This window comes from Schistocerca piceifrons, chromosome 2, assembly GCF_021461385.2.
Source record: "Schistocerca piceifrons isolate TAMUIC-IGC-003096 chromosome 2, iqSchPice1.1, whole genome shotgun sequence".
In the NCBI taxonomy this organism is placed as follows: domain Eukaryota; kingdom Metazoa; phylum Arthropoda; class Insecta; order Orthoptera; family Acrididae; genus Schistocerca; species Schistocerca piceifrons.
In genome coordinates this window covers 878,997,316-879,020,195 of record NC_060139.1, presented here as the reverse complement: position 1 = coordinate 879,020,195, position 22,880 = coordinate 878,997,316, and the positions used below count along the sequence as shown (strand labels likewise).

The 22,880-nt window shown below is 43.6% G+C and overlaps 1 protein-coding gene across 1 annotated transcript in view; it reads right to left on the bottom strand.

Annotated features, from left to right (window-relative positions):
• Positions 1–22,880, bottom strand: part of LOC124775959 — a 211,652-nt gene that overhangs the window by 27,611 nt on the left and 161,161 nt on the right. Inside the window, exon 11 of the mRNA XM_047250801.1 lies at positions 11,892–12,195. Coding sequence (XP_047106757.1) covers positions 11,892–12,195 — 304 coding nt within the window. The remainder of the gene's footprint in view (positions 1–11,891; positions 12,196–22,880) is intronic.

Sequence of the window (22,880 nt, the reverse complement as noted above, 5' to 3'; positions counted from 1 at the left end):
TTTTCCAACTAGAATTTTGAATGACTTCACAATTCAGATTTTGATAATTATTTTTCCTGTGGGTTGAGGTCATCACACTTTTCTAGAATACTTATGTTCGTTCTCGGAACTTCCTATTTATTTCATTCCCGAGTGATTTATACTGCTGTATTCCTGTAGTTACCAAAACATTTTTGTATTTCCTACTGTCAACTGAAGTATTTCTTCTGTTACGCAAGATTTCTTCTCAGTAAGCTTCCCCTTACCTATGTTTGTCTGTCCAACACCTGCGATTGCTCATTTTAGAGATGTCCACCCCCGTTCAACTCAGCTGCCTACTGTGATATTCCTTATGTTAATAGCCACGTATTTAGCCGACATCAAATACATCTCATCCTTCCTCAGTACTTTTGCACTTCCACACCGATTCTTCCATGCGAGTCTCTGTAACTTCAGCTCTTCACTACTAAATTATGATCTGATTCCATATATGCCCCTGGGTACGCCTTATAATCCAGCATCTGTCTAATCATAGTGAGATACAGCTGTAATCTTCGCGCGTCTCCGGGACTGTACTGAGTGTACCTTGTCATCTGTAACAATTGAAATATGGATTGTTTCGTTGATCAAGATTTCCGCAATATGCACCTCATGTCTGAGTATACCTTGCCCTTTTGTGGTAACTGAAATATGGATAGTTTGGTTGATCAAGATTTGGCCAATATGCACCTTATGAAAACGTTCATTGAATGGAGTGGAAGAATAGCACAATGACGCAATACTGCTACAGTATCCCACAGTAACAGCAGCCCCATCAGAGTAGTGTAGCGGCTGAAACACCGAAAGCCGGGACTGTAGCCGAGCAACAGAGACCAGGCCGCAGATACAAGCCAGTGGCCTACCAGCTCAGCAACGTCACCAGACAAGGCTTCCTCAGACAATGCTTCAGTGTGAGGGACTCCACATCAGGCCACCATTCCTGCTCCAGATATGTCGAAGTGAGCTGTTCAACCGTCAGCACGTGGGAACGTGATTTCAACCCCCAGGATCAGCCCATCGGGAGGTCATCGCAACTGAGCCGTCCGATGACACACAGCCTGTGGCGGTCGTCGCTGCATCTTTGACACTGCTTCCGCCAGGCCACAAACCAACAACCTCTGCCTGAATGTCCAACCCGGGCACAGGGACGTCGCCTCGGTGCTGCACCACTACCCAGCAACCGTAGCAGCCCCGCCGCCGTTACCGTACACGGGGAATGCCTTCATTTAGACGCCACTGCAGGTGTGCAGGGGTCCTATGATCACCTCCCGCCATCTGCAGCCTGTGTGTTCTAGATGTGGTGAACCTCGTCTGTTCGTGTTCATCAATAAGGTTTTCTATCAACTGACTGGTTGCCTTTCTCACCGACTTCATCGCCAACTCCAGAAGAGAACTAGTCGCCCACTCCTTACCCTGCAGTAAACCCCGTTATAATATCGTGTGAGGGTTAGTGCATTAATTTTTTAATTTGTATGTTTTGGTATGCGCTTGTTACTAAATGAAAAAGTGACGAAACACGCTGCTCTTTTCGATCTTCTCTATTTCCTCTACGAATCCTATCGTATACGAGCCCCAGACTGATGGTAATTAACCGAGTATCAGTCAGACGAGTAGTTTGTTAGTTACCTAGTAGTCCTCGGAACTGCTTGCCATGATCAGCCGTCACAGTTTCTCAGAAAATATCCTCGGACAACCTCAGAAATTTTGTTGGCGGTGTTCGAGTTCCTCTTCTGCAGCAGTCAGTAGATCATTTGTGAACTCTGTACCAATAAACGGCCATTATAAATTAATTAATTTTTAATGATTTGACTTATTAGTTACAAATCTCACATTATTTGGTAGTTTCCACTTATAACAGTGAGTGTAACTACAACCACTGTGACTCTGGTTGATGTCATTATTACATTATTATGAGTATCTACTATTAATGACTTCCAGCACTGACTACAATCAGTTTCTGTCGTTTGACGATATTTTGGGATTTATTATGAAACATATCACTAAGATTTCTAGGTCTTACTCTCTCTCTCTCTCTCTCTCTCGCTATGATGAAATCAAAGCTCTTTAATACATTGTGAGCCCAAGAGTGATAATGCTTCTAGTTACTTGTAATAATGACTTAAGGTACATTATGTGTAAATAGCTTTCAATATAATTGCATCTCTCCCCTGTTAACATCTGTGTTGTATCCGCTTTCATGACTTTCACTGGACTTCGCGCTTCACGCCCATACACTGGTGTGACATTCGACAGATGCCTCGATGTTCATTCTAACAAAGCCTGTCTTCCACCAGGCTGTATGGCGTTTCAGAGGTAACTTGTGGCGTAGGACAGAGAGCAGTGCATAACACATTGGCTGTGGTGAGTGGCAGGCTAATGTGCACCTAATCTGACTGATTTTTATTCGGTTCAGATGGACTGCAGTGTGCGAAAGAGAGAGAGAGAGAGAGAGAGAGAGAGAGAGAGAGAGCATAGCTTGGTGGAAGATGATCAATACCACCTGTGCTAATGGCACAGCCCCCTGTGCAGCTTCATTAACCACACATACAAGGTGCGACAATAAAGTAATGAGACTGATTTTCTTTGCAAGATGTGGCAACCCTGCAGGCTTGCATAGGCACAAACAATATCTTTGTCCTTGGTCTGTAAGCCGCTTCTAGTCCAAGCGGCACATCGATGCAACTGCTCAGTCGTGAGTTGTGCTGTAATAAGTTAACACGTGTTTGTGTCTCTCGTCACGGAAATGGAACCACATAATATTGCTCACCGCTATGCTATTTCTTTTTGCGTTGAATTTGGTGGAAACGCGACAACTTACGGTAAGCTTCAGAAGGCTTTTGGAGAGGAGGTTATGTCAAGAGCTCAAGTTTTTATTGGCATAAAATATAAAATGTTTAGTGAAGGTAGAACGAATGCCAAAGTCAAAAGTGAAATGCATGCTTCTGTGCTTCTTTGATTCCAAGGGAATTGTTCATAAAGAGTGGGTGCCTCCTGGACAAACAGTTAACCAATATTACTACAAAGAAATTTTAGAAAGACTTCGTAAAAGAGTACTTCGAGTCTGTGCCAACATTGCGGATAATTGGATTCTCCAGCACGATAATGCGTCATCCCATACTGCTCTGTCAGTACAGCAATTTTTAAGCTTAAAACAAATTTCAGTACTACCACAGTCAACTTATTCCCCAGATATCGCTCTGTGCAACTTTTTTCTATTTTCAAGAGTCAAAACGACGGTCAAGGGACACCATTTTCAAACAACGCAAGACGTCCAAAATCCTGTGACGAGGGTCTTGGAAGGTATTACAGAAGATGAGTTCCAGAAATGTTACCATCAATGGCAGAAGCGCTGGAAAAAGTGCGTGCTATCAGAAGGAACTACTTTGAAGGAGACAACACTAAACTTGACTAAAATGGCACTCAACATTTTTCTTCACATCAGTCTCATTACTTTATTGTCGCACCTCGTATCTATTTCATATGCCCATAGCACGTTAAGCAGCAGTGTGCACAGGTTCGGTGCTCTTCCTCGTCCAACCACTAACCCTCATATTGCGTTGTGACTTAGCTAACTGCCAAGTTCCCATTGCCGCTTGGAGAGAGCCACGCGCCTGTTGTGTCGCGAAAGGTGAGTGCGCGTCCATGTGAAGACGACGGAGGCCGAGGTGTGTGCAAAGCAATGGACAGGGAGCGATGAACGCTTAGTCGTCTCAGCCTCGTGGAAGCAGTTTCCTCGTGGTCGATGTGTTTCTCAGGCAAGGTGTAGATTTCTATACTGGGGAGTTGTCAGGGTGGTGGCAGGCAAGACTTGGCGTCCAGAGATGCAGACATGGAGATATGCGGACACAGTGATGTACGGGCAGGGGGATGTGCAGACACAACCAGTTCACAGAAGTATTTTCCTGGGCTGAAGGGGTGGGTACCCTGCCCCCACGCCCATAGCCTCTCGGACGCTCGCCCTCTTCCCCGCCCCTCATTCAATAGCTGTGTGAATGCCATTCTTGTCGAAACACTTTTCCCTTTGCTTACTATGCTTCTGAAGTTAGGACAGGGCATAATGAAGATTAAAATGAAAAAGGGAAATTGTTGAAATAATAGTTCGTGTTTCCTACTCTATAAACAAACAGAAACCATTACGTGACCTCAGGACAACCCTTAAGTAGCAGGATATGCATCAAAGTATATGTTCATACTTCACATTTAAAACCAAGCAAAAACCTAGATCTTCTTTTTTCAACAGTATTTTAACACATAATTCTTAGCTGGCGTACGTTTATACAATAATAAATATATCTGAGACTCCAGAATGTCGTGAGAGTTTTAGCTTGTCGAACTAAATCACAGCAGTAGTCCATATCCTAACTGTGGGTAACTGATTTATACAATAACTGATAGTCTGCAAAACACACTCCAGTCTCACGAAATTATGACGTATTAGTAAGGAATCGGGACATATAGATGTAGGAATACTTAGGTACATGCTTATCAAAATTTAAATCTGTATGTACTTAAGAGTTCTATTTCTGTTTGTTTACATTTACATATTACATTTACATATTGCTGATCTTCATTCCACATGAAATAATAATCATAAACTAAAAAAAAGTTAGTTACCTTTATTTAATTAACTAAAAACATTTCTGTGTGACGTATTTTCACTACAGCTATACTGCTGGCTTTTGCTGACATTACAACACTAAACATTACTCAAATGACGTTCTTGTCGCCAGAAATTTCAGTTACTCATCACCTTCTCTCTCCTGATATTTCTTCTCTAATTACCATGTTTTGTCTCTCTATTCTGTCTTGAGAAATCGTTAACAATTTTCCATAAGATACAAGAGACATCGTATTTCATTTAACAAATTTACTATAGCATGTAGTTATTTTTTCTCAGACATTCACTTTCGTATATTTTTTAATGTCATAGCTAATAAAATAGCGAGAAATGCTTCCTCGTTCTTAGACAGCTTGGACTCTTTAACTTTTGTTTCCAAATGGAAATACTGAAATACGTATTGGGGAAGTGATGGTCGCTTTTATAACTTAGGTGACAAACGTCATGAGATAGCTCCGAATACCGTGCCCGACGTCCTGTTACCTGGCGTAGTGTAGCATTTGCACGTGGTATGGACTCAAGAAGTCATTGGAAGTCCCCTCCAGAAATATTGACCCATCCTGCCACTAAATCCATAATTGCGAAAGTGCTACCAGTGCAGGATTTTGTGCAAGATCCGACAAATCGAATACGTCCCATAAATGTTCTATGGGACTCATGTAGGGTGAAATAGGTGGTCAAATCATTTTCTCCAGTTGTCGAGAATGTTCCTCAATCCAATCGCGAAAAATTGCGGCCCGGTGACATGAGACCGTTGTTTGTGAGCATTAAGTCCATGAATGGCTACGTATGGTCTCCAAGTATCCAAACATAAACATTCTCAATCAATGATCGCTGCCGTTGCACCAGAGGATCCTGCCCAATTCATGTAAATACAGCACACACCATTATGGAGCCACCAGCAGCTTGCTCAGTGCATTGTTGAAACCTGGGTCCGTGGCTTCGTGGGGTCTGCACCAGAGAAGAACCCTACCACCAGCTCCTACAAACTGAAATCGGGACTCATCTGACTAGGCCACGGTCAGATGATATGGTTGCAGACCAAGGGCAGAATCTGCTGGCGATGTCGTGCTGTTAGCTAAAGTACTCGTGTCGCTCTTTTGCTGCCATAGGCCATTAATGCAAAATTTTACCACACACTCCTAACGGATAACTTAGTCGTAAATCTCACATAGATTCCTGCGGTTATTTCACGCAGTATTACCTGCCTGTTAACACTGACAACTCTACGCTTACAGGCCGGCCGGAGTGGCTGAGCGGTTCTAGGCGCTACAGTCTGGAACCACGCGACCGCTGCGGTCGCAGGTTCGAATCCTGCCTCGGGCATGGATGTATGTGATGTCCTTAGGTTAGTTAGGTTTAATTAGTTCTAAGTTCTAGTCCATGAACCATGGACCTTGCCGTTGGTGGGGAGGCTTGCGTGCCTCAGCGATACAGATAGCCGTACCGTAGGTGCAACCACAACGGAGGGGTATCTGTTGAGAGGCCATACAAACGTGTGGTTCCTGAAGAGGGGCAGCAGCCTTTTCAGTAGTTGCAAGGGCAACAGTCTGGATGATTGACTGATGTGGCCTTGTAACAATAACCAAAACGGCCTTGCTGTGCTGGTACTGCGAACGGCTGAAAGCAAGGGGAAACTACAGCCGTAATTTTTCCCGAGGGCATGCAGCTTTACTGTATGATTACATGATGATGGCGTCCTCTTGGGTAAAATATTCCGGAGGCAAAATAGTCCCCCATTCGGATCTCCGGGCGGGGACTACTCAAGAGGATGTCGTTATCAGGAGAAAGAAAACTGGCGTTCTACGGATCGGAGCGTGGAATGTCAGATCCCTTAATCGGACAGGTAGGTTAGAAAATTTAAAAAGGGAAATGGATAGGTTGAAGTTAGATATAGTGGGAATTAGTGAAGTTCGGTGGCAGGAGGAACAAGACTTCTGGTCAGGTGACTACAGGTTTATAAACACAAAATCAAATAGGGGTAATGCAGGAGTAGGTTTAATAATGAATAGGAAAATAGGAATGCGGGTAAGCTACTACAAACAGCATAGAGAACGCATTATTGTGGCCAAGATAGATACGAAGCCCACACCTACTACAGTAGTACAAGTTTATATGCCAACTAGCTCTGCAGATGACGAAGAAATTGAAGAAATGTGTGATGAAATAAAGGAAATTATTCAGATTGTGAAGGGAGACGAAAATTTAATAGTCATGGGTGACTGGAATTCGAGTGTAGGAAAAGGGAGAGAAGGAAACATAGTAGGTGAAAATGGATTGGGGGACAGAAATGAAAGAGGAAGCCGCCTGGTAGAATTTTGCACAGAGCACAACATAATCATAACTAACACTTGGTTTAAGAATCATGAAAGAAGGTTGTATACATGGAAGAACCCCGGAGATACTAAAAGGTATCAGATAGATTATATAATGATAAGACAGAGATTTAGGAACCAGGTTTTAAATTGTAAGACATTTTCAGGGGCAGATGTGGACTCTGACCACAATCTATTGGTTATGACCTGTAGATTAAAACTGAAGAAACTGCAAAAAGGTGGGAATTTAAGGAGATGGGACCTGGATAAACTGAAAGAACCAGAGGTTGTACAGAGATTCAGGGAGAGCATAAGGGAGCAATTGACAGGAATGGGGGAAATAAATACAGTAGAAGAAGAATGGGTAGCTTTGAGGGATGAAGTAGTGAAGGCAGCAGAGGATCAAGTAGGTAAAAAGACGAGGGCTAGTAGAAATCCTTGGGTAACAGAAGAAATATTGAATTTAATTGATGAAAGGAGAAAATATAAAAATGCAGTAAGTGAAACAGGCAAAAAGGAATACAAACGTCTCAAAAATGAGATCGACAGGAAGTGCAAAATGGCTAAGCAGGGATGGCTAGAGGACAAATGTAAGGATGTAGAGGCTTATCTCACTAGGGGTAAGATCGATACCGCCTACAGGAAAATTAAAGAGACCTTTGGAGATAAGAGAACGACTTGTATGAATATCAAGAGCTCAGATGGCAACCCAGTTCTAAGCAAAGAAGGGAAAGCAGAAAGGTGGAAGGAGTATATAGAGGGTCTATACAAGGGCGATGTACTTGAGGATAATATTATGGAAATGGAAGAGGATGTAGATGAAGATGAAATGGGAGATATGATACTGCGTGAAGAGTTTGCCAGAGCACTGAAAGACCTGAGTCGAAACAAGGCCCCCGGAGTAGACAATATTCCATTGGAACTACTGACGGCAGTGGGAGAGCCAGTCCTGACAAAACTCTACCATCTGGTGAGCAAGATGTATGAAACAGGCGAAATACCCTCAGACTTCAAGAAGAATATAATAATTCCAATCCCAAAGAAAGCAGGTGTTGACAGATGTGAAAATTACCGAACTATCAGCTTAATAAGTCACAGCTGCAAAATACTAACACGAATTCTTTACAGACGAATGGAAAAACTAGTAGAAGCCAACCTCGGGGAAGATCAGTTTGGATTCCGTAGAAACACTGGAACACGTGAGGCAATACTGACCTTACGACTTATCTTAGAAGAAAGATTAAGGAAAGGCAAACCTACGTTTCTAGCATTTGTAGACTTAGAGAAAGCTTTTGACAATGTTGACTGGAATACTCTCTTTCAAATTCTAAAGGTGGCAGGGGTAAAATACAGGGAGCGAAAGGCTATTTACAATTTGTACAGAAACCAGATGGCAGTTATAAGAGTCGAGCGACATGAAAGGGAAGCAGTGGTTGGGAAGGGAGTAAGACAGGGTTGTAGCCTCTCCCCGATGTTGTTCAATCTGTATATTGAGCAAGCAGTAAAGGAAACAAAAGAAAAATTCGGAGTAGGTATTAAAATTCATGGAGAAGAAATAAAAACTTTGAGGTTCGCCGATGACATTGTAATTCTGTCAGAGACAGCAAAGGACTTGGAAGAGCAGTTGAATGGAATGGACAGTGTCTTGAAAGGAGGATATAAGATGAACATCAACGAAAGCAAAACAAGGATAATGGAATGTAGTCTAATTAAGTCGGGTGATGCTGAGGGAATTAGATTAGGAAATGAGGCACTTAAAGTAGTAAAGGAGATTTGCTATTTGGGGAGCAAAATAACTGATGATGGTCGAAGTAGAGAGGATATAAAATGTAGGCTGGCAATGGCAAGGAAAGCGTTTCTGAAGAAGAGAAATTTGTTAACATCCAGTATTGATTTAAGTGTCAGGAAGTCATTTCTGAAAGTATTCGTATGGAGTGTAGCCATGTATGGAAGTGAAACATGGACGATAAATAGTTTGGGCAAGAAGAGAATAGAAGCTTTCGAAATGTGGTGCTACAGAAGAATGCTGAAGATTAGATGGGTAGATCACATAACTAATGAGGGGGTATTGAATAGGATTGGGGAGAAGAGAAGTTTGTGGCACAACTTGACCAGAAGAAGGGATCGGTTGGTAGGACATGTTCTGAGGCATCAAGGGATCACCAATTTAGTATTGGAGGGCAGCGTGGAGGGTAAAAATCGTAGAGGGAGACCAAGAGACGAATACACTAAGCAGATTCAGAAGGATGTAGGTTGCAGTAGGTACTGGGAGATGAAAAAGCTTGCACAGGATAGAGTAGCATGGAGAGCTGCATCAAACCAGTCTCAGGACTGAAGACCACAACAACAACAAGTTCTAGGGGACTGGTGACCTCAGAAGTTAAGTCCCATAGTGCTCAGAGCCATTTTTCTACGCTAACATCGCTGCCCTCTGTAGATAAATGAAATCCATCGACCACTGCGTTGCCTATGGCGTGAGACAATGCCTTAAATTTGGTAATCTCGGCACAGTCTTGACATTGTGGGTCTAGGAATATCGCATTCTCTAACGACTTCCGAAATGGAATTTCCCATGTATCTAGCTCCAACTAACGTTCCATGTTCAGAGACTTAATACGTGTCATGCGGCGGTAATGAGGTTGACAACTTTTTCACGTGAACCAGTTGAGTTCAAATGACATTTACGCCGATGCACTGCCCTACCAGGCAGTTGACGGTTGGAATGCTGACATCACAGTTACAGATTTTCTGCGGAAAACAGTTATGTTGGCCGCTGATGCAGCATATATATGGATCGTGATAACCCCTTCAGCTCAACTAAGGCCGGCCGCGGTGGTCTAGTGGTTCTAGGCGCGCAGTCCGGAACCGTGGGGTCGCAGGTTCGAATCCTGCCTCGGGCATGGATGTGTGTGATGTGTTAGGTTTAAGTAGTTCTAAGTTCTAGGGGACTGATGACCACAGAAGTTAAGTCCCATAGTGCTCAGAGCCTCAACTAAGGCCTGAAGGTGGAGCATTGAAGCGCTAAAACCGGTAGCTACACGATAAATACACTACTAGCCATTAAAACTACTACACCACGAAGATGACGTGCTACAGACGCGAAATTTAACCAACAGGAAGAAGATGCTGTGATATGCAAATGATTAGCTTTTCAGAGCATTCACACAATGTTGGCGCCGGTGGCGACACCTACAACGTGCTGACACGACGAAAGTTTCCAACCGATTTCTCATACAGAAACAGCAGTTGACCGGCGTTGCCTGGTGAAACGTTGTTGTGATGCCTCGTGTAAGGAGGAGAAATGCGTGCCATCACGTTTTCGACTCTGATATAGGTCGGATTGTAGCCTATCGCGATTGCGGTTTATCGTAGCGCTCGCGTTGGTCGAGATCCAATGACTGTTAGCAGAATATGGAATCGGTGGGTTCAGGAGGGTAATAAGGAACGCCGTGCTGGATCCCAACGGCCTCGTATCACTAGCAGTCGAGATGACAGGCATCTTATCCGAATGGCTGTAACGGATAGTGCACCCACGTCTCGATCCCTGAGTCAACAGATGGGGACGTTTGCAAGACAACAACCATCTGCACGAACAGTCCGACGACGTTTGCAGCAGCACGGACTATCAGTTCGGAGACCATGGCTGCGGTTACCCTTGACACTGCTTCACAGAAAGAAGCGCCCGCGATGGTGTACTCGACGACGAACCTGGGTGCTCAAATGGCAAAACGTAATTTTTTCGGATGAATCCAGGTTCTGTTTACAGCATCATGATGGTCGCATCGGTGTTTGGCGACATCGTGGTGAACGCACATTGGAAGCGTGTATTCGTCATCGCCATACTGACGTATCACCCAGCGTGATGATACGGGGTGCCATTGGTCTTGTTCGCATTGACGGCACACACTGTGACGGTTGGTGGGGTTGGTGGGTTGGTTGGGGAAGGAGACCAGACAGCGTGGTCATCGGTGTCATCGGATTAGGGAAGGATGGGGAAGGAAGTCGGCCGTGCCCTTTCAGAGGAACCATCCCGGCATTTGCCTGGAGTGATTTAGGGAAATCACGGAAAACCTAAATCAGGATGGCCGGACGCGGGATTGAACCATCGTCCTCCCGATTGCGAGTCCAGTGTCGAACCAATTGACGGCACTTTGAACAGTGGACGTTACATTGCAGATGTGTTACAACCCGTGGCTCTATCCTCTATACGATCCCTGCGAAACCATACATTTCAGCAGGATAATGCACGACCGCATGTTGCAGGTCCTATACGGGCCTTTCTGGATACAGAAAATGTTCGACTGCTGCTCTGGCCAGCACATTCTCCAGATCTCTCACCAATTGAAAACATCTGGTCAATGGTGGCCGAGCATCTAGCTCGTCACAATACGCCAGTGACTACTCTTGATGAACTGTGGTATCGTGTTGAAGCTACATGGTCAGCTGTACCTGTACACGCCATCCAAACTCTGTTTGACTCAATGCCCAGGCGTATCAAGGCCGTTATTATGGCCAGAGGTGGTTGTTCTGGGTACTGATTTCTCAGGATCTATGCACCCAAATTGCGTGAAAATGTAATCACATGTCAGTTCTAGTATAATATATTTGACCAATGAATACCCGTGTATCATGTGGATTTGTTCTTGGTGTAGCAATTTTAATGGCCAGTAGTGTAAGATCGGATGAAGGGCTGTAGGCGTCTCATTTTTTTACAGTAGTGTGTAGCTGTGGTCCCCAAAACCTCCAGTGAAAAGGATGGACATAGATAAAGTTGATGGAGGGGTCGGGAAAGATGCGGATGCGACAGCTCGAAAGCAGAGGTTTGTCGGCATCAGCTGCTCGAGGGAGGCCTTCCATTGGCCTGCCTGAACTACCTGGCAAAGGTGGCGCCTGCAAACCTCCGGCAAAGCCTGTCGTCGGGCCGTGTCCGGCCGGCCTACCTGCGGGCCGGCGACAGTGCTGAGGCGCAGCAGCTGCAGCACGGCGGCGGCCGTGGTCCAGGCGGCGGCGGCGAGCAGCGCGTAGTGCAGCGCCACCCCCAGCGCGACGCAGCCGGCGGAGGCGCGCGGCTGCCACCAGCCCTGGCCGCCCAGCGTCACCAGCGCGAACAGCAGGTCGCGCGCCGCCACCGCGCCGCCCAGCTGCAGCAGCACGCGGGACCTGACAACAAGCCGCACGCGGCAGCCGTGAAGCCCCGACACCACGAGTGCCACCTCACAGGTTAGAAGAGGCGTGCTTCTCGTTCTACAGTCAGAACCACAACTCCGCCGACAAAACTGAAAGAGGGCAATGTGTCTGAAGCACACAATTACACATCACAACATTTATTACGAGGAACATTTCATAAATCTACATCTACGTACATACTCCGCAATCCACCATACGGTGCGTGGCGGAGGGTACCTCGTACCACAACTAGCATCTTCTCTCCCTGTTCCACTCCCAAACAGAACGAGGGGAAAATGACTGCCTATTTGCCTCTGTACGAGCCCTAATCTCTCTTATATTATCTTTGTGGTCCTTCCGCGAAATGTAAGTTGGCGGCAGTAAAATTGTACTGCAGTCAGCCTCAAGTGCTGGTTCTCTAAATTTCCTCAGTAGCAATTCACGAAAAGAACGCCTCCTTTCCTCCAGAGACTCCCACCCGAGTTCCTGAAACATTTCCGTAACACTCGCGTGATGATCAAATCTACCAGTAACAAATCTAGCAGCCCGCCTCTGAATTGCTTCTACGTCGTCCCTCAATCCGCCCTGATAGGGACCCCAAACGCTCGAGCAGTACTCAAGAATAGGTCGTATTAGTGTTTTATAAGCGGTCTCCTTTACAGATGAACCACATCTTCCCAAAATTCTACCAATGAACCGAAGACGACAATCCGCCTTCCCCACAACTGCTACTACATGCTTGTCCCACTTCACATCGCTCTGCAATGTTACGCCCAAATATTTAATCGACGTGACTGTATCAAGCGCTAGACTACTAATGGAGTATTCAAACATTACGGGATTCTTTTTCCTATTGATCTGCATTAATTTACATTTATCTATATTTAGAGTTAGCTGCCACTCTTTACACCAATCACAAATCCTGTCCAAATCATCTTGTATCCTCCTACAGTCACTCAACGACGACACCCTCACGTACACCACAGCATCATCAGCAAACAGCCGCACATTGCTATCCATCCTATCCAGAATATCATTTATGTAGATAGAAGACAACAGCGGACCTACCACACTTCCCTGGGGCACTCCAGATGATACCCTCACCTCCGATTAACACTCACCACCGAGGACAACGTACTGCGTTCTATTACTTAAGAAGTCTTCGAGCCACTCACATATTTGGGAACCAGTCCCATATGCTCGTACCTTAGTTAGGAGTCTGCAGTGGGGCACCGAGTCAAACGCTTTCCGGAAGTCAAGGAATATGGCATCTGTCTGATACCCTTCATCCATGGTTCCCAAGATATAATGTGAAAAAAGGGCGAGTTGCGTTTCGCAGGAGCGATGCTTTCTAAAGCCATGCTGATGTAACTTCTCTGTCTCAAGGAAATTCATTATATTCGAACTGAGAATATGTTCGAGAATCCTGCAACAAACCGATGTTAAGGATATTGGTCCGTAATTTTGAGGATCCGTCCTTCTACCCTTCTTATATACAGGCGTCACCTGCGCTTTTTTCCAGTCGCTCGGGACTTTACGTTGGGCAAGAGGTTTGCGATAAGTGCAAGCTAAGTAAGGGGCCAATGCAGTAGAGTACTCTCTGTAAAAACGAATCGGAATCCCATCAGGACCTGGCGATTTATTTACCTCCAACCCATTGAACTGCTTCACAACCCCAGGGATGTCTATCACTATGTCCTCCATACGGGGATCTGTACGAGACTCAAACGGCGGTATGTTTGTACGGTCCTCCTGCGTAAAAGATTTCTCAAATGCTAAATTTAAAATTTCAGCTTTCGTTTTGCTGTCTTCCGTTGCCAGGCCAGACTGATCAGTGAGTGAATGGATGGAATCCTTCGACCCGCTTACCGATTTTACGTAAGACCAGAATTTCTTTGGGTTTTCAGCAAGATCTTTTGCTAAGGTATGACAGTTGTAGTGGTTGAATGCTTCGCGCATCGCTCTTTTTACAGCAACACGAATCTCTATTAACTTTTGCTTGTCCTTAATTTCCCGATCTTTCTTGTACCACGAGTGTAAATGCCTGGCTTCCTGAGCATTCTCCGAATTGCGCTGTTAAACCACGGTGGGTCTTTTCCGTCCGTAACCCCCTTTCTTGGCACATACTTGTCCAATGCGTGATTTACAATGTGTTTAAAATTTGTCCATAACTCTTCCATGTCCATCGTACCGGAAATAAATCCAGTCGATTCATTTACTAAGTGGGATGCTAACAACTGCTTATATGCTCTTTCTAGTAAGAATACTCTCCTAGCCTTCTTGACCGACTTTTTAACTTTCGTAGCCATAGTCGCACTGGTTGGTGTTACTCTGGATTGTTTCATGCAACAACAATAAAAATTACGTCAGACATAGTTGGGAGCTTTCGGAAGAAGCATGTGTTTTTGTTTTATCACTGCATACTCTAACATAAAATTGGTGAGAGGTGAAAATGAACCCTCCAGGGGTCTCGGGTACTGTGACTGTTGGATACAAGTGGTCATACATTGAGATCTAAACTTTACGCGGCAAAAACCCGATAGCAATTCACATTGCGTTAAGCGAAGTTTTTGGTGAGGTTACAGTGAAGCATAGCACAGTTTCACGTTGAACTAATCGTTTCCGTGGTAGTCGTACGAACATAGACGATAATCCAAGACCTGGAAGGGAAAAAACGTCAACAGATGAGCGATGTGTGAAACTTGTGGCTAATGTTGTTGAAGAAGATCGCAGTATGCCGGCCGGTGTGGCCGAGCGGTTCTACGCACTTCAGTCTGGAACGGCGCGATCGCTACGGTCGCAGGTTCGAATCCTGCCTCGGCATGGGTGTGTGTGATGTCCTTAGGTTCGTTAGGTTTAAGTAGTTCTAAGTTCTAGGGGAGTGATGACCTCAGATGTTAAGTCCCATAGTGGTCGGAGCCATTTTTTTGAAGATCGCAGTGCGACTTGTGAGCGACTCTCTGAAGCCACGGGAGTTCCCCCAACACCAGTATTCCATATTCTGACAATTTGGAGAAGAGAAACATTTCTGCGGCATGGATCCTACACTGTTTGACACTGACCTGACATTATAACCCTGCTCAAACAACGATTCGGACGTGCAGTTCATGGATTCTTCTGTCGAATTGTGGCTGTTGATGAAACGTAGATTAGAGACTTTGAATAGGAATTGAAATCACAGTCCAATGAGAGGAGAGCCTCAGCTTTTCCGCGTCCAAATAAATTTCGACGCGCTCAGTCGAAGCCCAAGCAAATGATAAATTTTGTTTATATTGTCCAAAGAATCATCATGGCATGTAGAATCCCATGTGGAACAAGTGTTACAGCAGTATATAAACGTAACTTCATGCAAAACCTGCGCAGAAAAATGCACAAAACCAGACCTCAGTTCTTCGAGGCTGGGCCACTCATTCTCTACAATAATGTTCGCCTGCATATCGTCAATGTTGTAGCCACAAAACTACGCGAATGCGGATGGAAAGTGTTGTCGCATTCTCTCTACATTCCAGACATGAATCCACCAGATTTAGACTTGTTCCCCAAGTCGAAAAAACCCTATGCTTGGATGTCGTTTTCTTTCCCTGGAAGAGTCCGCAGCTCGTGGTCGTGCGGTAGCGTTCTCGCTTCCCACGCCCGGGTTCCTGGGTTCGATTCCCGGCGGGGTCAGGGATTTTCTCTGCCTCGTGATGACTGCGTGTTGTGTGCTGTCCTTAGGTTAGTTAGGTTTAAGTAGTTCTAAGTTCTAGGGGACTGATGATCATAGATGTTAAGTCCCATAGTGCTCAGAGCCATTTGAACCATTTTTCTCTGGAAGAGCTTACAACAAACATTACCAGAGCCATTCGACAGACGAACAGAAATGGTGTCCTGGATGGAATAATGAGCTTCGGAGACGTTGGGATTCAGTCATAGACAATCAGGGAGACTAAACTGAAGGACTGTAAAGAAATAGTGAAAAAATTATTTGTGAAATGTCCCTGTAACTTATCAATCTACAGAAATGAAACAATTCTTCCCCTCAGAATTGCCCTCTGTAGTGCTGGTCTGAAAAGGCAAAACCTTGTTCCAGGCTGTGCAGTTTAAGGTAAGTAAACCTTGGGACTCTGTGAGTCGACTCTTTGTCTGGACAGAGTCCCGCGGATGTCTTGCCTTGGACCAGGCTGCCCCGACTCTTTATTGCGATGATTCTGGTGTATTGCAGGCTAGTATTTCTTGCGTCTTTTGCGCCCTACCCGAAATGGTATTCATGGACACTATGTTTTGCAACACCGGGTGGTGTGGACGTGCGTCGCAATTGTTTGTTGTCTCATTTCGATGACTGGTATAGCAGTCGTGTTGTGGGGCACAGAACTGGCATTGCAATCCATAGACGAAATGCACACTAATCGTTGTTTGTCGCATGTATCTTTTAGACAGTATAGAAACCACGACGTAAAAATCAAAACGTTGAAAAGTTTATCCGAAAAATGTAACGTATATCTTTGTCGATAACAGAAAGCACAAAGAACGAAGAACTTAGAGCGTAGAACTTGACCAGTTAAATGAAGTTGGTTCAGGTACGACACTTTATTATTCTTATTGGCTATTGTAGAGTCCAGAGGAAGCAGAAATATTGACGAAAGTACAGAGGATGGTAAAGTATGTTAAAAATTTATTTTTAAGAACATTTTACTTGTAATTATCTATAGTTAACAACCTTTCCCAAATCAATAGTGAAGTAACAATTTAATTGCGGAAATCAGTGCACACAATAACGTAGCTGTGTTTGGTAACATTAAAAGGTCAAGAAATAGGTACGTTGTCTCATACGGTTTAATTTTTTCACAGCTCTGAACCATCGTGTGAGGCAAAGTAATCACGAAATTCATTCCGTATTTCCCTCGCATCGTTCGCCTATCCTCGCGGAATATTTTGCGTGGAGACAATTGCCTCAGAAGGTGAAATTTCAAATCTCCATGATCCTGGTATGAAACTCAGATCAGAATTTTGTACATCCATAGCGCCAGGGGGAATAAATTTGACCATCGATGATGCATTTATTCGAAGTAAGTTATGGAAATAGGCCCAAGGAATAGTCACTGTTTCTACTATCATAGGATCCAAACCAATGGTTTTTAAAAGTACTCGGAATTTTGAACTCAAAATCCCAACCATATACTGAATAATTCGTCGAGCTTGGCTCAGGTGATAGCTGAATACTCTTTCCGCCATTATTAAACCATTGCTACGACTGGGAAAATTTTTCATCAAGATTGGAGATAATGGCAGAGTCATCCACAACGATCACATACGGAACATTAATTTCTCCTACATTTAATGGCACAGGCTGAGGCAAATCCAGGTGCCCATTAGAGATATCATGGTATAGTGAACAGTAACAAAACACTTCTCCATCTGAAATGCAACTCTGGCATCCTATAACTAGGTATTTCAAATTACAATTATCGTCAGCAAATGCCAGAACTGCAATGCTATGAATTCCTTTGCATTTAAAATATGTGCTACCACTTCCATTAGGTGCTACAGTTTCAATGTATCTTCCACCAATACTGTCAATACAGAGAGGGAAATTCCACCAGAACGAAAATAATTGTTTTTTGTGTTAATACCTGTGTTAATAAATAAGTGATCATTATTTTGTTACAGGAAGCTTCTGTAAGTAGTTGGATAAAAACAGTTCTGAGCCACTTTCTTTGCGAGGGTTGCATACATTCAGAGGTAAGCAAATATTTAGGGGCAAATTATCCCCCTCCCTATCTCTTAACCTATGGTTCTGCTCCACATCAGCCCTTAACCTATTGTTCTTCTATGCCACTTTTGATTTTTAACCTACCATTCTGCACACACTTTGATATCGAATAATTATGCAAAGTAATTAATTAATCAATTAATTACAACCTCCCCTTGATGACATCATCAGCTTTCCATGTCAACCCCTCCCTATTCCCTTAACACATTGTGCCGCTTTTTCCTCTCTGCCAAAACTATTGATATAAAAAGTGGCTCACTTGTGCTACAAGTTCATCAACTAATTAATACTGTTCTGTTCTGCATCACCACTTAACTCACTGTACCACTCCCCATCCCCTACCTCTCTGGGAAATCCCCCAGCCTTCCTTCCTCCCTCCCTCACAGAAACCCTGCCCCATTTTGATATAAAGATTGAGCTATTAAATTGATTGATTAATTAATCTATATCCTTTCCTCTGTGTGTGTGTGTGTGTGTGTGTGTGTGTGTGTGTGTGTGTGTGTGTGACAGTCTTTTTTCCTTGCACTCTGTTGGTGCTATTAGGTCAAAATCCATACTGTTTCGAACCCACAACTCCAGTTTCAGCCCACCACCCCTTCTGGGTAAAAAGAGAAACTGATTACTGTGAATAATATCTCACTGACTATTTTGCAACATACTTAAATGCAGGGCAGGGCTATGTATTTCAGATAGATCACTTAGAAGACACCCCGGCAGTGACACCCATAGCACTCTGACTTGCCACCAGTGTTGACTTGCTGGGCGTGCACCACAGGGCCATGTGCCAACTGCTGCAGCATGCTTTTGCAAGCTTCGATTGATGAATGTGTGCAGGGTGCTGGTATGGAATATGTGCAGCATAATTCCATCTGACGGCCTTGGGAGAGCCAGTCCTGACAAAACTCTACCATCTGGTGAGCAAGATGTACAAGATAGGTGAAATACCCTCAGACTTCAAGAAGAATGTAATAATTCCAATGCCAAAGAAAGCAGGTGTTGACCGAACTATCAGTTTAATAAGTCACAGCTGCAAAATACTAACGCGAATTCTTTACAGATGAAAGAAAAAACTGGTAGAAGTCAACCTCGGTGAAGATCAGTTTGGATTCCACAGAAATGTTGGAACACGTGAGGCAATACTGACCCTACAACTTATCTTAGAAAATAGATTAAGGAAAGGCAAACCTACATTTCTAGCATTTGTAGACTTAGAGAAAGCTTTTGACAATGTTCACTGGAATACTCTCTTTCAAATTCTAAAGGTGGCAGGGGTAAAATACAGGGAGGGAAAGGCTATTTACAAACCAGATGGCAGTTATCAGAGTCGAGGGGCAGGAAAGGGAAGCAGCAGTTGGGAAGGGAGTGAGACAGGGTTGTAGCCTGTCCCCAATGTTATTCAAGCTGTATATTGAGCAAGTAGTAAAGGAAACAAAAGAAAAATTCAGAGTAGGTATTAAAGTCCATGGAGAAGAAATAAAAACGTTGAGGTTCACCGATGACATTGTAACTCTGTCAGAGACAGTAAAGGACTTGGAAGAGCAGTTGAACGGAATGGACAGTGTCTTGAAAGGAGGATATAAGATGAACATCAACAAAAGCAAAACGAGGATAATGGAATGTAGTCAAATTAAGTCGGGTGATGCTGAGGGAATTAGATTAGGAAATGAGACACTTAAAGTAATAAAGGAGTTTTGCTATTTGGGGAGCAAAATAACTGATGATGGTCGAAGTAGAGAGGATATAAAATGTAGACTGTCAATGGCAAAGAAAGCGTTTCTGAAGAAGAGAAATTTGTTAACATCGAGTATAGATTTAAGTGTCAGGAAGTCGTTTCTGAAAGTATTTGTATGGAGTGTAGCCATGTATGGAAGTGAAACATGGACAACAAATAGTTTGACAAGAAGAGAATAGAAACTTTCGAAATGTGGTGCTACAGAAGAATGCTGAAGATTTGATGGGTAGATCACATAACTAATGAGGAGGTATTGAATAGAATTGGGGAGGAGAGGAGTTTGTGGCACAACTAGACAAGAAGAAGGGACCGGTTGGTAGGACATGTTCTGAGGCATCAAGGGATCACAAATTTAGCATTGGAGGGTAAAAATCGTAGAGGGAGACCAAGAGATGCATATACTAAGCGGATTCAGATGGATGTAGGTTGCAGTAAGTACTGGGAGATGAAGAAGCTTGCACAGGATAGAGTAGCATGGAGAGCTGCATCAAACCAGTCTCAGGACTGAAGACAACAACAACAACAATTCCATCTCTTGTACTGTAAGGATTCTTGGTTGCCAGCACATGCAAGAACTCCTTCCAAGGCAGCTGATGTGACTGTGCATGTAAGTATGTGTTCCAATGTAACTGCACCTAAGGAAAACTCCTGTCTTGTTCAAAGCAGTCTATAGAGACTCCTCTGTACCAACAGAGCGCCGGGGAAAAAAGTTCCCCTCCCACACACATGAAAAAGGATATAGATCTAACTAATTAATCAATCAATTTGATAGTACAGTTTTTTGATATTAAATGATGCAGGGTTTCTGGGATGGAGGGAGGAAAGCTGGTGGATTTACCAGAGGGATGAGGGACTGTGTGGGGTACAATAGGTTAAGGGATAACATGGACCAGAAAAATATCAATTAGTTGATCAATTTGAAGTGCAATTGAGCAATTTTTTTATATCAAAAGTGCTGGCAGAGGGGAGAAAGTGACACAATACATTAGGGGGAGAGGGGGGAGTGACAAGTAAATTCCATGAAGTTATCAGAGCAGGCAGTAATTGAACAATTAATTACTTTACACAATTATTTTGATATCAAATGTGTGCACAGAACAATAGGTTAAGAAATCAAAAGTGAATAGAAGATCAATAGGTTAATGGTTGACAAGGAGCAGAAAAATAGAATAAGGGGAGGGGAAGGGTATAATCTGGCCCTCAATATATGCTTGTCCCTGAATGTATGCAACTCACATAAACAAAATGGCTGAGAACTCTCATTACCCTACTACTTCTGTAGGCAACTCGTCTACCAAAAGGGCTTGTGTCTAGAGGAGGGTTCTATTTACTCAGAAACAACAGTCAGAGTGCCAAACTGAAAATTTACATCAGAGAGAGAGAAACATTTCATGAAAAACAAAAAGAGATTGAAACTATGATTTTCAGCTTCTGATGACATCACAGCACAAGTCTTAACTTGCATAAAATCTATATTTGAGGCCATGGCGAATAGGGATAGTTGTTCTATATTTACAGATTTGTATTTGGTTCAACCTTCAAAATGCTGATTATTCACATCATATTCGGCCTTTACCTCATCAGCACATGTGGATTATTACATAGTTCACCCTCTGTTTCAATCCGAGTGAAGTGAGCTAAACAGTTCACATTTGTCCTGCAACTTTCGACATTATAGCAGCAATTTTAGTGAGAAAGAGGATCGATATATTATTGTCCCTTCAGTTTTTGGTGTTGATCAGTGTGTGTGTGAATATTCAGTGTTTTGCTATTTTTTGCAGTTAAATTTATTCATGCTAATTAAATAACTCTTATATTGCACTTTATAGTTGAGTTACATTAGTTATATATCGTGATGTACTTCAAAGAACACATAATAGGTTCACACACCTCTGGAATGAACTGGGATATTGATTGCTTCGGTATCTTTAAAGTGTACACTAGACATGTGCACGAATTTCCAGTAGCAAGGAATCTGAGTGATACTAGATGTTGGCTGGTGTGATACTTTATTTAAAATCAGCACTTTTCTTTTGAGTAGCAATGTTGATTAAAATAATTTCAAAATCGACTGAAGATATTCTCAAAACTTTCTAAGCCCTATACGTATTCCAACTTTAAAGTGTCCTACAGATTATTCCCATACTGATTCCCACAATTAAATAATTTGTGAACCCACAACCTTCTCTGTTGTTTTTTCTTATGTTTATTCGCAATATTAATTGTACAAAACAGAGCTAACGAATTTCCCGAGAGAGCAACTTGCTCTGATATCTTCTGCACTTGACTGACCTGCAACATGAATGTTGGCGTAGACACTATTCTTTGGCGCGAAGCAGCGTCTGGGCTGAGACCGAACGAGTCGAAGCAGCACTGTTTCCGAGCCCCAGTGTGTGTTTGCCTTTAGAAGAATCCAGTACCAACTGTCCTAATGCCTGTCCAGACCACGCCTAACGCATTGAATTCTTCTCCTACTTAAGGACTGATTCCACTTAGTGTTTACAATGAGAGTGGATAGAGTTAGGATAGAAGGGGATAGCACAATTGTAACAGTGCATCACAGACTCAGATACGTATATTTTCATAAAAGCCCACAAACATATCAAAAATACAGCTCATAGACTGAGCTGGGTAAAAATGCACTGTTCAGAAAGGAAGGACGTGCTGACAATGCAGCTGCCGTGGGTCAGCCAAGCAGATCAAGGTGCATTGATGAAATTGTGAGGGTTCTCATTGCGCCTGCAGTGGTCCGCAGCTCGTGGTCGTGTGGTAGCCTTCTCGCTTCCCGCGCCCGGGTTCCCGGGTTCGATTCCCGGTGGGGTCAGGGATTTTCTCTGCCTCGTGATGACTGCGTGTTGTGTGCTGTTCTTAGGTTAGTTAGGTTTAAGTAGTTCTAAGTTCTAGGGGACTGATGACCATAGATGTTAAATCCCATAGTGCTCAGAGCCATTTGAACCATTTTTTGCGCCTGCAGTCGAAAACAATAATTGGAATAGAGTGTCTCGCAGTTGTGTCAGCAAAAGTTCCAAAGGACATGAACGTATTATCGAACCGGTAGACCACTCACACATAGGTCATCAGACGACACAAATGAAGAAGACACAAATAACTGAGAACGAGCAAGAGAGATAGAGTGTAATGATGAAACATGGCAGCAGAACTTGGCCGACTACATTAGCCGTGGCACCGAGGCGTTGGTGGTCGGGTTGCGATCGTATTCACGAGTTCCTGGATGAACTGATTGTCACAATAACTGACCGTTTCTTTGACTAACCGGCAATC